The 16691-nt window shown below is 40.5% G+C and overlaps 1 protein-coding gene across 2 annotated transcripts in view; it reads left to right on the forward strand.

Moving 5' to 3' along the window:
• Pcca (propionyl-CoA carboxylase subunit alpha) overlaps positions 1-16691 on the forward strand; it is a 370367-nt gene that overhangs the window by 160645 nt on the left and 193031 nt on the right. For both annotated transcript variants that reach the window (XM_042285330.2, XM_006978778.4), the window contains exons 13-14: positions 13738-13881; positions 14930-15004. In XM_042285330.2, coding sequence (XP_042141264.1) covers positions 13738-13881; positions 14930-15004 — 219 coding nt within the window. The remainder of the gene's footprint in view (positions 1-13737; positions 13882-14929; positions 15005-16691) is intronic.

The following is a 16691-nucleotide window of genomic DNA, read 5'->3' on the forward strand; positions in this document are numbered from 1 at the left end:
AGGATGACCAACAGTTGCCTCACCTGTCTGGCTTTTATGTTTTTTGAGGGGATCTGGACTCAGGTCCTTAACCTTGTGCAAACTGATTTACCCTCCGGTCCATCTCCTTCAGATGTTGCTTTATCTTTCTTCTAGTTGCTTTCTAAGTTTAAAAACTACTTTTGAATAATGCATCTATTGTTGGAGACATGGCTCAGTTCATACAATAAGACCTGGGTTCAATCCCTAGAACTCAGAAGAAAAAATGAGGCATAGTGGTATTCCATGAGCTCATTGTCCCCGCACTGGGGAGGCAGAGACAGGCGGGCCTCTTGGGCTTGCTGACTAGCCAGCTTGGCCTACATGGTGAGTTTCAGGCCAGTGAGAGACCCAGTCTCAAAAGGTGAATGGTGCCCAAGGAGCAACATCTGAGAGTCTTTGACACACATATGCACATCCATTCACTCACACTCTTATAAACACCTACATAAATATGCATGCACTTGTACACACATATACACACTTATGCACACACATGTCAGTTGATGCAATCTGACATGCTTGCAATGTGAAAAGGTAGTCCTCATTAATTATTGATGTCACAATTTTTCTCTTTTAAAGTAATATATGTATTTTCTTTTCTTTTTTTAAATAAATTTTTTTATTAAGAGATTTTTCTATTCATTTTACATACCAACCACAGATTCCCCTGTCCTCCCTCCTCCCACTCCCCAGCCTTCCCCCCACCCCCCGACATATCCCCCATTTCCACCTCCTCCAAGGCAAGGTCTCCAATGGGGAGTCAGCAGAGCCTGGTACATTCAGTTGAGGCAGGTCCAAGCCCCTCCTCCCTGCACCAAGGCTGCACAATGTGTCTCACCATAGGCACTGGGCTCTAAAAAGCTACCTCATACGCTAAGGACAGGTCCCAATCCCACTGCCTGGGGGCCCCCCATACAGTTCAAGCTAAACAACTGTCTTGCTTATCCAGAGGTCCTAGTCTAGTACCATGGAGGCTCCTCAGCTATTGGTCCACAGTTCATGCGTTCCACTAGTTTGGCTAGTTGTCTCTGTACTTTTTCCAGTCATGGTCTTGATATCTCTTGCTCATAGAATCCCCCCTCTCTCTCATCAATAGGACTCCTGGAGCTCTGCCTGGGACAAGGCTGTGGATCTCTGCATCTGCTTCCATCAGTCACTGGATGAGGGTTCTATAATGACAGTTAGGGTATTCAGCAATCTGATCACCAGAGTAGGCCAGCTCAGGCACCCTCTTGACTATTGCCAGTAGTCTATGGTGGAGTCATCCTTGTGGATTTTTGGGAACCTCCCTAGCTTTTCCCTATTCCCATGGTGTCTTCATTTATCATGGTATCTCTTTCCTTGCTCTCTCACTCAGTTCCCATTCTAGCTGAAATCTCCCGTTCCTCTAAGCTCTCATCCCCTGTCCCTTGCCCTTCATTACCCCTCCTCACCCCTAGTTTGCTCATGTAGATCTCATCCATTTCTCCATCGCTGGGTGATCCATGCGTCCTTCCTACAGTCCTCGTTACTAGCTACCCTTCCTGGAGCTGTGGGGTGCAGTCTGGTTATCCTTTGCTTTATGTTTAGTATCCACTTATGAGTGAGCACATATCATGTTTGTCCTTCTGAGTCTGGGTTACGTCACGCAGGATGATATTTTCTAGTTCCATCCATTTGTCTGCAAGCCTCATGATGTCATTGTTTTTCTCTGCTGAGTAGTGCTCCATTGTGTGTATGTACCACATTTTCTTTACCCATTCTTCAGTTGAGGGGCATCTGGGTTGTTTCCAGGTTCTGGCTATTACAAATAATGCTGCTATGAACATAGTTGAGCATGTATCCTTGTGGTATGATTGAGCATTCCTTGAGTATATGTTCAAGAGTGGTATGGCTGGGTCTTGAGGAAGATTGATTCCTCCAATTTTCTGAGAAACCACCATACTGATTTCCAAAGTGGCTGTACAATTTTGCATTCCCACCCAGAGTGGAAGAGTGTTCCCCTTGCTCTACATCCTCTCCAGTGGAAGCTGTCTTCAGTGTTTTTCATCTTAGCCATTCTGACGGGTGTAAGATGGTATCTCAGAGTCATTTTGATTTGCATTTCCCTGATGACTAAGGATGTTGAGCAATTCCTTAAATATCTTTTGGCCAGTTGAGGTTCTTCTGTTGAGAATTCTCTGTTTAGCTCTATAGCCCATTTTTTAATTGGACTGTGTGGTTTTTTGATGTCTAGTTTCTTGAGTTCTTTATATATTCTGCAGGTCAGATGAGAGGTTGGTAAAGATCTTTTTCCATTCTGTAGGCTATTGTTTTGTTTTATTGACCGTGTCCTTTACCCTGAAAAAGCATCTCAGTTTCAAGAGGTCCCATTTATTAATTGTTGCTCTCAGTGTCTGTGCTACTGGTGTTATATTTAGGAAGTGATCTCCAGTGCCAATGTGTTCAGGATTACTTCCTACTTTCTCTTCTATCAGGTTCAGAGTAACTGGATTTATGTTGAGGTCTTTGATCCACTTGGACTTAAGTTTTGTGCACTGTGACAGATATGGATCTATTTGCAGTCTTCTACATGCTGACATCCAGTTATGCCAGTACTATTTGTTGAAGATGCTTTCTTTTTTCCATTGTACAGTTTTGACTTCTTTGTTAAAAATCATACGTGTGCGGATTAATGTCAGGGTCTTCAATTCCATCCCATTGGTTCACATTTCAGTTTTTATGCCAGTACCAAGCTGTTTTTTTTTTTTTTTTTTAAAACTGTAGCTGTATAGTAGGGCTTGAAGTCAGGGATTGTGATGCCTCCAGAGGTTGCTTTATTGTACAGGATTCTTTTAGCTATCCTGGGTTTTTTGTTTTTCCATATAAAGTTGAGTATGGTTCTTTCCAAGTTTTCCTGTGTCCCACCTGGCCATGGTCAGGACAAATCTCTCTCACCCACCAGTTCTGCAGCTGCTTGGACCCAAGTAAACACACAGAGGCTTATATTAATTAAAACTGTTCAGCCATTAGCTCAGGCCTACCACTGACTAGCTCTTACATTTAAACTAACCCATAATCCTTATTTATGTTTAGCTATGTTGCTTGGTACCTTTTCTCAGTTCTGCCTTCACATCTTGCTTCCTCTGTGTCTGGCTGGCAACTCTTGACTCAACTTTCCTCTTCCCAGAATTCTCCTTGTCTATTTATCCTGCCTATACTTCCTGCCTGACTACTGGCCTATCAGCATTTTATTTATCAACCAATGGGAGCAACACATTCACAGCATGCAGAGCACCATCACCCATTAGTCTGTGAAGAATTGTGTTGGGATTTTAATGGGGATTGCATTGAATCTGTAGATTGCTTTTGGTAAGATTGCCATTTTTACTATGTTAATCCTACCTATCCAAGAGCATGGAAGATATTTCCATTTTCTGATATCTTCTTTGATTTCTTTATTCAGAGACTTAAAGTTCTTGTCATACAGGTCCTTCACTTGCTTACTTAGAGTTACCCCAAGGTATTTTATATTATCTGTGGCTATTGTAAAGGGTGATGTTTTCTGATTTCTTTCTCAGCTCTTTTATCATTTGTATATAGGAGGGCTACTGATTTTTTTTTTTTTTTAGTTAATCTTGTATCCTGCCACATTACTGAAGGAGTTTATCAGCTGTAGAAGTTCCCTGGTGGAATTTTTGGGGTCACTTATGTACACTATCATAACATCTGCAAATAGTGAAAGTTTGACTTCTTCCTTTCCAATTTCTATTCCTTTGGTATCCGTTTGTTGTCTTATTGCTCTATCTAGAACTTGAAGTACTATATTGAATAAATATGGAGACAGTGGACAGCCTTGTCTTGTTCCTGATTTAAGTGGAATAACTTTGAGTTTCTCTAAGCATTTATTTTGATGTTGGCTGTCGGCTTGCTGTAAATTGCCTTTATTATGTTTAGGTATGTTCCTTGTATTCCTGATCTCTCTAGGACCTTTATCATGAAGGGGTGTTGGATTTTGTCAAATGCTTTTTAAGCATCTAATGAGATGATGATGTGATTTTTTTCTTTCAGTTTGTTTATATGGTGTATTACATTGACAGATTTTTGTATGTTGAACTATCCTTGCATCCCTGGGATGAAGCCTACTTGATCATGGTGGATAATTTTTTGATGTGTTCTTGGATTCAGTTTGCCAATATTTTGTTGAGTATTTTTGCATCAATGTTCATGAAGGAGATTGGTCTGTAATTCTCTTTCTTTGTTGCATCTTTGTGTGGTAACTATAGCCTCATAAAAAGAGTTTGGTAATGTTCCTTCTGTTTCTATTGTGTGGAACAATTTGGAGAGAATTGGAATTAGCTCTTCTTTGAAATTCCGGTAGAATTCTGCGCTGAAACCATCTGGTCCTGGACATTTTTTGGTTGGGAGACTTTTGATGACTGTTTCTATTTTTGTAGGGGTTATTGGCCTGTTTGAATAGTTTATCTGGTCTCGATTTAACTTTGGTATATGGTACCTAACCAGAAAATTATCCATTTCTTTCAGATTTTCCAATTTTGTGGAGTACAGGTTTTTGAAGTATGACCTGAAGATCCTCTGGATTTCCTCATTGTCTGTTATGTTCCCCTTTTCATTTCTGATTTTGTTAATTTGGATGCTCTCTCCCTGCCTTTTGGTTAATTTGGATAAGGGCTTGTCTATCTTGTTGATTTTTTTTCAAAGAACCAACTTTTTGTTTTATTGATTCTTTGTATTGTTCTCTTTGTTTCTATTTCATTGATTTCAGCCCTCAATTTGATTATTTCTTAGCATCGTTTCCTCCTGGGTGAGTTTGCTTCTTTTTGTTCTAGAGCTTTCAGGTGTGCTGTTAAGTCACTAGTGTGAGATTTCTCCATCTTCTTTATGTGGGTATTTAGTGCTATGCATTTTCCTCTTATCACTGCTTTCATAGTGTCCCATAAGTTTGGGTATGTTGTACTTTCATTTTCATTGAGTTTTAGGAAATCTTTAATTTCTTTCTTTATTTCTTCCTTGACCCATTGGTGACTCATTTTGGCATTGTTCAGTTTCCATGAGATTGTAGGCTCTCTGTAAATTTTGTTGTTGAAATCTAACTTTAAGCCATGGTGGTCCGATAAAATACAGGAGGTTATTCCAATTTTTTTGTATCTGTTGAGATTTGCTTTGTGAACGAGCATGTAGTCAATTTTAGAGAAGGTTCCATGGGGTGCTGAGAAGAAGGTATATTCTTTTATATCTATTAAGTCCATTTGAGTCATAACTTCTGTTAGGTCTCTTATTTCTCCATTAAGGTTCAGTCTGGCAGATCTATCCAGTGGTGAGAGTGGGGTGTTGAAATCTCCCACTACTAATGTGTGGGGTTTGGTGTGATTTAAGCTTTAGTAATGTTTCTTTTACAAATGTGGGTGACCTTGTATTAGGGGCATAAATGTTCAGAACTGAGACTTCATCTTGGTGGATTTTCCATGTGATAAGTATGTAATGTCCTTCCCAATGTCTTTTGATTGATTTTAGTTTGAAGTCTATTTTATTAGATATTAGGATAGTACACCAGCTTGCTTCTTAAGTCCATTTGATTGGAAAGTCTTTTCCTTGCCTTTTTCTCTGAGGTAGTGTCTGTCTTTAAAGTTGAGGTGTGTTTCTTGTATGCAGCAGAAGGATGGATCCTTTTTTTCATATCTGTTCTGTTAGCCTGTGTCTTTTTATAGGCAAATTGAGACCATTGATATTAATGGATATTAATGTCCAGTGATTGTTAATTCCTGTTATTTTTTTGTTGGTGGTGTTGTGTGTTTCTTTTCTTTGGTATTTGTTGGTGTGGAATTATCTATTGCCTGTATTTTCATGGGTGTATCTAACTTCCTTATATTGGATTTTTCCTTCTAGTGCCTTCTGTAGGGCTGGAGTTGTGGATAGGTATTGTTTAAATCTGGTTTTATCATGGAATATTTTGTTTACTCCATCTATGGTGATTGAGAGTTTTGCTGGGTATAATAGTCTGGGTTGGCATCCATGGTCTCTTAATGTCTGCATAACATCTGTCCAGGACCTTCTGGCTTTCAGAGTCTCCATTGAGAAGTCAGGTGTTATTCTGATGGGTTTGCCTTTATATGTTATTTGGCCTTTTTCCTTTGCAGCTCTTATTTTTTTTTTCTTTATTCTGTATGTTTAATGGTTTGATTATTATGTGGTGAGGGGTCTTTTTTTTGGGGGTCTAGTCTATTTGGTGTTCTGTAAGCTTCTTGTACCTTCACAGGCATTTCCTTCTTTAAGTTGGGGAAGTTTTTTATTATGATTTTGTTGAATATATTTTCTGTGCCTTTGAGTTGGTATTCTTCTCCTTCTTCTATCCCTATTATTCTTAGGTTTGGTCTTTTCATGGTGTCCCAAATTTCTTGGACATTTTGTGTTATGACTTTTTTTGCTTATAGGCTGATGAATCTATTTCCTCTATTGTATCTTCAACACCAGAGAGTCTCTCTTCCATCTCTTGCATTCTGTTGGTTATGCTTACATCTGTAGTTCCTGTTTGTTTACTCAGATTTTCCATTTCCAGCCTTCCCTCAGTTTGTGTCTTCTTTATTGCCTCTATTTCAGTTTTCAAATCTTGGACTTTTTCATTCATCTGTTTAATTGCTTTTTCTTGGCTTTCTTTAAGAGATTTATTAATTTTTAAAAAATTTTTGTTTGTCTTTTCTGTGAATTCTTTAAGGGTAATTTTCATTTCCTCTTTAAAGTCTTCTGTCATCTTCTTAAAGTCATTTTTAAGGTCTATTTTTTCTGCTTCTTCTGCTTTGGGATGTTTAGGTCTTGCTGGTGTGGCACCACTAGGTTCTGATGGTGCCACATTTGTCTTTATGTTGTTGACTGTATTTTTGCATTGGTATCTATCTATGTCTTCCTCCACTCCATGCAAGTGCTGTCTGTGTCTGAGGGAGCCTCTTTTGGTCTGAATGACACTCTTGATCTAATGGGAGCTCTTGGTCTAATCTGGGCTCTTGGTCTTGATGAGTTCTGTGTCTCAGGGGACCGATCTTAGTCCAATAGGCACCAGTGGGCTCCTACTCAGGGAGATCCAATCCTGAGAGAGAGCTCTCAGGATTCCCAATCGGTGCAGGGTAGGACCTGTTTTCACAATTTGTGCAGGGTAGGCTTATGTCTCTGGTTTCACTGGTGTCACAGGGGGCTGTTTTCTTGGTGAGGGAGCAGGGGAAGGGGCAGCTAGCTGGTCCCTGGGGCTCCAATGGCTTGGGGGAGTGGCACAGAATGTGCCCCCAGGGTCTAGGGTCTAGGGACCTGGTCTGCCCAGTCTGGAAATGGGGCCTCATCTGTTTCCAATCAGTGCAGGGTGGGCTTATGTCTCCAGTTTTCACTGGTATCACAGGGGGCTGTTTTCCTGTCCAGGGGGTGGGGCTAAAATAATATTTTCTTCTGTTTTTAATTCTGCCTTCCCTTCTGTTTACTGTTTGAATCATTAATTATTCTTAATGGTTCTCATTGATAATTTAGCAGTTCTGTTGGGTTTTAGTTCTTGTCTACATTGCAATAGAAATTGTGTTTTCTGACAGTAGATATAGTTGAACAAATACTTATAACTCCCCCCCCCCTTTTTCTTTGCATGTATATGTGTTTGGTGAGTAAATTAAACAGATGTCTATGGGCAAGTCTGTCAAGTAGACAGTTAGGGTTTGATTTTGCTGTCTTTGAGTTCTGAACCTTCTTTGGAGTCTTTGAGACAAGGTCTCACTATGTAGTCCTAGCTCGCCTGGAACTCCCTGTATAGGCCAGGGTGGCCTCAAACTCACTGAGATCCTCTTGCCTCTACCTCACTAGTGCTAGCATTGAAGGCCTGTGCCAACATGCCCCACCAATTTTTGGATTTCCACTCATATTTTGATATCCCACTTCAGCTCTCTTGTCAGGTTCCTCATGCTGCCAATCATTTTCTTACAGTTCTGGAGGCTTACAGATAGATGTCTGTCTTTCTGCAAATGGCCTTGCATTGTGCTCTGTGTACCCATGCCCAGTGCCTTCTTATAAGGGACCTAGGCATAGTGGAATAGGGCCTACTCTAATGACCTCATTTAAGGTAGTCACATTGTTAAAGACCTTGTCTCCTGATACATAGCTCATTCTGAGGTGTCAAGGGTTAGAACTTCAAGATAGAGTGTGTGAGAGGAGGACACACTTCAGCCCTCAGCAGTCCTGTCTTCCTCTGTTTATTCTTAACAGGATATGTGGTCCCCAATGTGTCCCCGAATATATTGTGTACCCTAATAAAACTTATCTGGGGTCAGAGAATGGAACAACCACTAGATTAGACTAGAGGCCAGACAGTGATGGCATACGCCTTTCATCCTATCACTTGGGAGGCAGAGATCTGTCTGGATCTCTGTGAGTTCAAGGCCACACTGGAAACAGCCAGGCAGTGGTGGCACACACTGTTAGTCCCAGGATTTGAGATCTCATGTCTTGCTTGGTAAAGACACATGCCTTTAATCCCAGGAAGTGATGGCTGGAAGCAGAAAGGTATATAAGGCGTGAGGACCATGAACCAGAAGGTTGTTTAGTAGCAGTTCAGCTGAGATCTATTCAGATGAGGACTCAGAGGCTTTCAGTCTGAGGATTTGTGGAAACAGGATTAGCTGAGGAGTTGTTGAGGTGATGTTGGTTGTGGCTTATTCTGCTTCTCTGATCTTTCATCATTCACCCCAATCTGGCTCCAGTTTTTTTTTTTTTTTAAATTTATTAATAAGACCTTTAAAGATTCTGGTTACAAGGAACACTCCGTGATGGAGCCTAAGTTTGTGCAGCTTCTCTTGAATGTAGCTATTATTTTCAAGGTAAGTTTGCAGGAGTCATGTGCTGAGGCCTCCCTCAATGTGCTTTTATCCTTCATTCCTGTGGATCAAAAGTCTAATAGCTTTGGGTCTTTTTTTTTTGAAACCCCGTATTCCCAGGAAGAAGGCCTTCAGAATTTTAATGGGCACATGTTAGATCCTGCTCTAGACAAAGAGTCTTTCTGCACCTAGAGAGCAGAACCAAAAACATGGCATTATTATCCTTCTAGATGGGAACAGCAGCAAGTGAAGAGACAGAGACCTATAGCACCAGGCACAGTGATTAAACTCTATCATGTATTTGAGGACAAATTCCACCTGTTTTAGTGGGTTATCATGTCTATCCCTAGGATATTCATATTCATATCCTATCCAAGGCATGGCTGACTCACAGGCTATCTTTATCTAATACCTGTCCATTCATGCTCAATATGTTTACTAAAGATATCAGCAAAACATGCTCATTTAAAATGTTATTATTTAGAGATTAAAAATTTGTACCATATTTGTACCTCTCCTCTTAGGCATCTCTTTTGGAAATGTTGGTGGAGTTTTGAATAAGTGTGTTCTTTTTTTTTTCTTCCCATTTTTCTTTATTAAGAAATTTTCTACTCACTCTACATACCACCCACAGATTCCATCTCTTCCCTCCTCCCACCCCCATCCCTCTCTCCCAAGCCACCCCACATCCCCACATCCCCCAAATCAAGGTCTCCCATAGGGAGTCAGCAGAGCCCGGCACACTGACCCTAGGCAGGTCCAAGCCCCTTCCCACTGCACCAAGGCTGCACAAGGCATCACACCACAGGCACAGGATTCCCAAAAGCCTGCCCATGCACCAGGGATGGATCCCGATCCCCCTGCCTGGGTCCCCCCCAAACAGTTCAAGCCAAACAATCATCTTCCGTATCCAGAGGGTCTAGTCCAGTCCCATGAAGGCTCCACAGCCACCAGTCCACAGTTTATGGGCTTCCACTAGTGTGGCCAGTCATCTCCTCCCATCATGATCTCAACATCCCCCACCTGCAGAATCCCTCCTCTCTCTCTCTCTCTCATCAATTGGATTACCAGAGCTCAGCCTGGTGCCTGGCTGTGGGTCTCTGCATCTGCCTCCATCAGTCACTGGACAAAGGCTTTATGATGACAGCTAGGTTATTCGCTAGACCGGTCACCAGAGTAGACTAGTCCAGGCACCCTCTGGACCACTGACATCAGACCAAGGTGGGGTCATCCTTGTGGATTCCTGAGAGCCTCCCCAGCACCCTGCCTCTTCCTATCCCCATGATGTCCTCTTCTATCATGGTATCTCCCTCGCTGCCCTCCCACTCTGTCCCTGTTCCAGTTTGACCCTCCCATTTCCCTCTGTTCTCATCACCCACTTCTCGCCCTCTGCCACCCCCCTCACACCCAGTCCACTCATGTAGATCTCATCCACTTCTCCTTTGCTGGGTCATCCATGTGTCCCTCCTAGGGTCTTTCCCTGTTAGCTAGCCTCTCTGGAGCTGTAGGTTGCAGTCTGGCCATCCCTTCCCTCACATCTAGTATCCACTTATGAGTGAGTACATATAATGTTTGTCCTTCTGAGTCTGGATTACCTCACTCAAGATGATATTTTCTAGTTCCATCCATTTGCCTGCAAATTTCATATCATTGTTTTTCACTGCTGAGTAGTACTCCATTGTGTATACATGCCACATTTTCTTTATCCATTCTTCAATCGAGGGGCATCTAGGTTGTTTCCAGGTTCTGGCTATTACGAATAATGCTGCTATGAACATAGTTGAGCATGTGTCCTTGTGGTATGATTGAGCATTGCTTGGGTATATGTCCAAGAGTGGTATAGCTGGGTCTTGAGGAAGACTTATTCCCTTATTGAGGAATTTTGCACATTTCAACATGCCATTCATGATTTTGAATGCTGGACTTTATACTTTGGGCCATGAGATTGCTAGCTCTCAAACACTTGGAGTCAAATATCCATCTGTTCAGGAAACATGGATTCTTGTTCTCATCACTCTCTCTGTACAGTGGCTGAGTAAATCCTCTGTAATCTATACCAGGATCCTCTTGCTGTTAACATGCTCACATGTGCAATTAGTTTGTCCAAGTTCTTCTCCTCATAAGGAAGGCCTGCTTATGTAGTTACCTAGTTTTAAAAATGTTTTAGCAACTGTTAGGTAAATTCAGAGTAAACTCTGAGAAGTTTGGGTCAGGGAGTAACAGAATGAATGGGTGGCTGTCATAGCTGCTTCAGGATTCCCTGATGAGCAACACATGTTGGTCTAGCCAGATATTGCTATTTTAACCATGTTTTATCATAAGAAAATACAAAGCCTTTAAAGTGACTTTTATGTTTACTTAAGTTTTTTTTTTTTTTTTTTAAATTTCCAAATGATTTCTGACTTGGAATAAAGGTGGGGAAGTGGAAGGGCTGAGTTCCTGTCACTTGGCCCCATCACGCTTGCCCTCTCTGTAAGTTCATGTGCAGAGTTACATGTATATTTTTTTACCATAGGAATTTTCTGAGTAAAATTTTAGACCTTATGTCCCACCATTCCTAAATGTTATTTCCTAGAACCATGAGATATTTTTCCCATCACCACAGAACCCCAAATCAGGATGGTGGTACTGACACATTACTGTTATCCAGTCTGTGCCTAGGACTTACTGTTTTGCCAGAGGCCTCACTGATGCTTGCAACAGTAGGAGAAAATTTCTAGATCAGGGTTGTATGCTACACATAATTTTTTTTTTAACTTTTACCTGATTTATTTATTTATTTATTTATTTATTTATTTATTTATTTATTTATTTATTTATTTATTTATTTATTTATTTATTTATTGAGATTGTGTCTCCCAGTGTACCCAAGCTGGCATTGAACTTGGGATCTTCCTGCCTCTGCTTCTTAAGTGCTGGGATCACAGGCCTGTGTTCCCACATTCAGCTCTCTCATCACTCTTAATCTGGAACAATCCCATGGTCTTTTGGTCATTTATGATCTTCACCCTTTTAAAAAGTGTAGTCCATTTTTTAAAATAGCACATTCTTTATTTGGAGTTTGCATGTTTTCTTATAAGTAGATGCAGCCTAGGACTTTTGGAGGACTGCACCAGTGTGGTTGCTTCTGTGAGCACCATGTACCCTGTCATGAGTCTCTTTGCCCCATTCCTGGCGATGTAGGTTGTGTGGAGGTAGGACGTCCATCCTTTCCATACTGTGCAGTCACTGTGCTTCCTTTTGTCATCAGTGAAGTAGCTCATAGGGAGATTCCCTAAAATTCTGTAAATATTTCATTTATTTATTTCTGTCTCCCTAGAGTTTTAACACTCACTAACTTGACCATGCTTCCTAGCTTCTGTTCAGTCTAGTCTCTCTGTATTATATAATACTTTTGGGTTACTGGTCATACAAAGAGAAAATTGAATCTTTCACTTAATTAAAACTTATTTTGAACAAGGTTATGTAAACACTATGGTTTGGCACATAGTAGGTTTACATTTTGAATAGTTAAGAATGCTGAGATGCTTTTTCGCGTGAAATTGGTATTGAGCATTAACAGAAGGGTTTTACACTTGTTTCTTGTAGAATATTGTTTCTCCCAAATTATAATTTGATTTAAAATATATATGCATTAAACTCTCTAATAAGATCTTTATTTAGTGTCACATTTATTTTACAAAGGGTAGATGCTTATTTTAGCAATGATTTGTCATTAAAATTATGTCAAAATGTCTTAAAATGTTGTTGAAACTGTAAACAAACTCATAACACACACAGAGCTAATTATGGATGCCATCTGTTTATTTTTACCAAGCTTTTTTTTTTTTTAAGACCATGGCTTTGTCTGCTTATGATAAGCCTCAAGATTATTGTAATGACTAAGCCCTGTCCTTCAATTAGTGCAGTCGAAGCCAGAAGATAATTCGCTTGTTCAGTGACCTTTTCCTGTGTCCACGTATGAAATGTGACATGTCATGATAAAGAAATTATTGTGACATATATCTAGAACTTAATTTTTACAAGGAAAAATTGGTATCAAAGTAGTAAATATGGCTGAAACTTTCCTTAAAATTTTAGAACTGATTTGAGATTCTAGATGAAAGATTACATGTTCTTTTTCAGTGGTATAAATGGCTTTATTTTAACCCAAGTTTAAAGATTTGTAAGCAAATAATCAATCAAATTATAATGATGTGTCTCTGTTCACGTGGCTGCACGTCAGTTGCATGTGTTTGCACATATGTATCCCATGTGTTGGTGTGGAAGGCCAGGCACTCCCCTGGCAGCATCAGCTGAAGTAGTTATCAGCAGTCTGCTGAGAAAGCAGAGTGGTTTCCCTCACCCTGTTTTGCTATTGTGCATGCTAAGCACTGCCCAAGCCTGTCTGGAGGGAAGGCAACCTGAAGGCTCCATCTGCTGCTTCCTGCCACGCTGCACTGATGCAAGATCACGCTAATCTTGCTGCTTGTCAGGACAGGTTAGTGAAAGCATGCAAGTAGGTACAACTCAGACTAGATGAGGGTTTGAGAACACCAGCAGCCTCCTCACACATGCCATGGCAAGTGTAGCAGAAGGGGCTGACTGTCAGCCATGTTGAGAGCTACAGCAAAGGAAATGCAGAGTTAAATTGTTAAGGGTTGGGCCACAAATGAATCAAAATAGGGAAAAGTAACAGAAAGGCTTACAAATGCTTTCGGGGCTATTCTGACCGTCATCTATAGAGAATTGTGTTTATTCTTTCATCTTATGTATTTCACTGAACATTTTTAGTCAGTTATTACTAAAGGTTAAATAGAATTAACTTCACTTGTCTCTGAAACTTGGAATTTTCATTTTTGATGTCCATTTATTTGCCTCTTTCTTCATCTATTAACTGGCAGTCTTGGCCTTACAGGTTGAGCATCCTGTCACAGAATGCATTACCGGCCTGGACTTAGTCCAAGAAATGATCCGTGTTGCTAAGGGTTACCCTCTCAGGCACAAGCAAGCGGATATTCCCCTCAGTGGCTGGGCAATTGAATGTCGGGTTTATGCTGAGGTAAAATGCGTTCTGATGGGAGGCAGGAGGGTGGTTATGTCCAAGGGGAAGCAGCCAGTGTGGCTGAACTGCAGGCGGAGTCAGGGTTTGAGAACCTGTGGTCAAAGCAGAACACTAGGTAATTTGAAACAATTAAAAACAGAATGAAGTTCAAGTAATGCTCCTGTTTTTCTGGGTGGGAAAGTCGATAGCAATGTGTTGAGAGGCAGCAGAGCCTTGGCTGAGTGTTGTTGATTTTGTCCTTTATGATTCCATGGAAGGGATCTAAATTGCAAAGCTTTTGGTAAAGCATGTACTCTTGATTCATAATTTTAATTACCGGTTTTGCCAAAGTCTTAGTCTGGCAGTTGATACAAATCAGATATCAGATTATTCAGTACCTGAAGATGCTTTCTTCAGATGACTGAAGAATGCAACATAAATATTTGTATCTTTTAGATGCAAAAATGATCTTTTAATGTACAGCAGTGAGTTAGTGATGTCTTTAAGATGCACTATGCTTTATCCTGGTGTTACTGCTCTTGGTCATATGTGAAGTTGTGACCCCAAACTCCTCAGTTCTGTTCTCCATGATGTTTATGAGTGGAACATGTATACGTGTAGAAGCCCGTGCAGCTTTTTTCTGAGTCTTTGCTGGAAGAACTCAGCTTCTCAACTTTACCATATGTGAGCTGTTTGGAGAAGTAAGAAAAACAAATCTCTTTGGTGTGTTGCATTTGTTGTTCTGAACTTGAGTTACATTTTGATGGAGAGTCTAGGTCATTTTATTTTTTGCCTAAGGCATTCTAAGAAGTTTAAGGAAAAGTTGGAATTTTACCAACTTCAATAAAGTATGATAGAGGTCAGGCTAAACTCTGCTTGCAGTTCTGTTTGAGTTTTAAATATACTTGGAAGTTGTCTAGAGGATGAGACATTCATACTCTGGAATCTGTGGATTGGTAAATACTGTATGTTAAAAATAGACCTATAAATACTCTTCATTGTAGTTAACCTTCCTCGTGCTGGTTTATGTTTCAAAGACTATGCTTCCTTTCCTTTGAACCTCCAGGACCCCTACAAGTCTTTCGGTTTACCGTCTGTTGGGAGACTGTCTCAGTACCAAGAGCCGATACATCTACCTGGTGTAAGTCATTAACTGTGATACCAGCTGAGGGGCTCAGACCTTGATTTATGCCACACTTTTATGTTAGAGCATGTCAACACCAAAGGGTGTAAATTGAGGGACAGGGAAATTCATGGGGAGTCAGTTTTTGTGTTAAAAAAATATTTTTTGTACTTTATGGTATTCAGAAACATCAGAATCTACTCAACAGGGTAAGTTCAAACACATCTAATCATATAAATGATAGTTTATACTGTAAAGATTATAGTATCATAAGAATGGGAAATGACTTTTTTGTGTTAAAAATATAATCTTAAAAAAAAAAAACCAGCCTAATCCAGCCCCCTGTTGTAGTCAGATGTCAAGAAATTCAAGCACAAAATCAGCCCATCAGCAGGACTTTATTAAGGAGAACAAAGTAACTCCTTCTGTGTGGCATCACCAGCTTTAAGGAAAAAGTGACCAGCATTCATTTTATCCCATAGTTGGTCTGTTTCATGTCCTTTAAGCAATTTGGATGCATGAAAAGAACAAGGGAGGTACCTTCTCTCTTAATCAAGGCACTAAGTGCATGCATAGATGACGTAATGTTAGTGGGTGACAGGACAGCAGCATCTGTGGACATGATTGTTCAGTGTGATGGGTGGTAAGAAGATGGTGAAAGATTACAGGAAGAATTCTAAATTTGAAGATGTTATTGGATATATGATTTATTTCACTTTTAAACTGTTTTTGCCCATGTGCTTTCTAAAGGGATTTGACCCCTTCTAGGCCTAGAGACTCCATGCTGTGTTCAAAGCGTGGAGGCAGAAAAAAATTGTAAAGATTGAATAGGCATTATGTGATGCTAAATAGCACATGAGAGCAAATGTCATAGGGACATATCTAAATACTTTTTTAATCAAACAAAAAAGTCTTAAATAAGAAGCGTAATGATTACTCTAGTTGTTAGAAGTTTCCACCATGTTGTAATAGCTCACAGAATGTCAAACATTTTGCCCTCTCAAGTTTTTGCAATTTGCAATTTTCAAACGTGAGACCTGTTGAAAGTACAAGTGATAATGGACAAACTCTACCCCCTACAGTCTTTGTCCCACCAAATCTTTCTTCAATTAATGCTGCAGCAGGAGTTTTATGTAATAACATTTGCAGTTGTGATCCATCCATAGAAAGAAAAAACAATTAAAATGCCTTAAATGTTCTGCTTACTGCTGTTATTTGCGTGTGTGAATGTTGCATGTCAGCTAAATGGACCAAGGAATAGATGAAGAGATTGGGGGCAGGAGAGTGCGCACTAAGCTTTGTCTATCATTATTGCTGGGAGCAATCAAATTGATGTCAGCAGGACAGTAGATGCGTTGACAGCTGTAATTATGTATCTCCATGGTGATCACTTTTGGCCTGTCATGGAAGCCCATGAGTCCCCTCCCTTAGAAGCATTTAATCAGATTGGGCTGTCACTTGTCAGGTAGGCATGGCGGGCTGGGAGTTGTGCTGGGGGGGAGGTGAGTTGAGAATGAAGGGTGGGACATGCCTGATAGTTTCTAGGATCCACTATTTGGCTGACGAAAGCAATTTTAGACACCGCTTAAGGACTGACTTGAGAACCTCACACTTGGGGTGCATGAGTGTTTGTAGTGTGGCCCTCTTCTCTTTGCTTTACTGGATGTCTCAGCTTCACTCAGGAAGCCAGTTTTGGCTCTTAGGT

The sequence above is a fragment of the Peromyscus maniculatus genome, chromosome 9, assembly GCF_049852395.1.
Source record: "Peromyscus maniculatus bairdii isolate BWxNUB_F1_BW_parent chromosome 9, HU_Pman_BW_mat_3.1, whole genome shotgun sequence".
Lineage (NCBI taxonomy): Eukaryota > Metazoa > Chordata > Mammalia > Rodentia > Cricetidae > Peromyscus > Peromyscus maniculatus.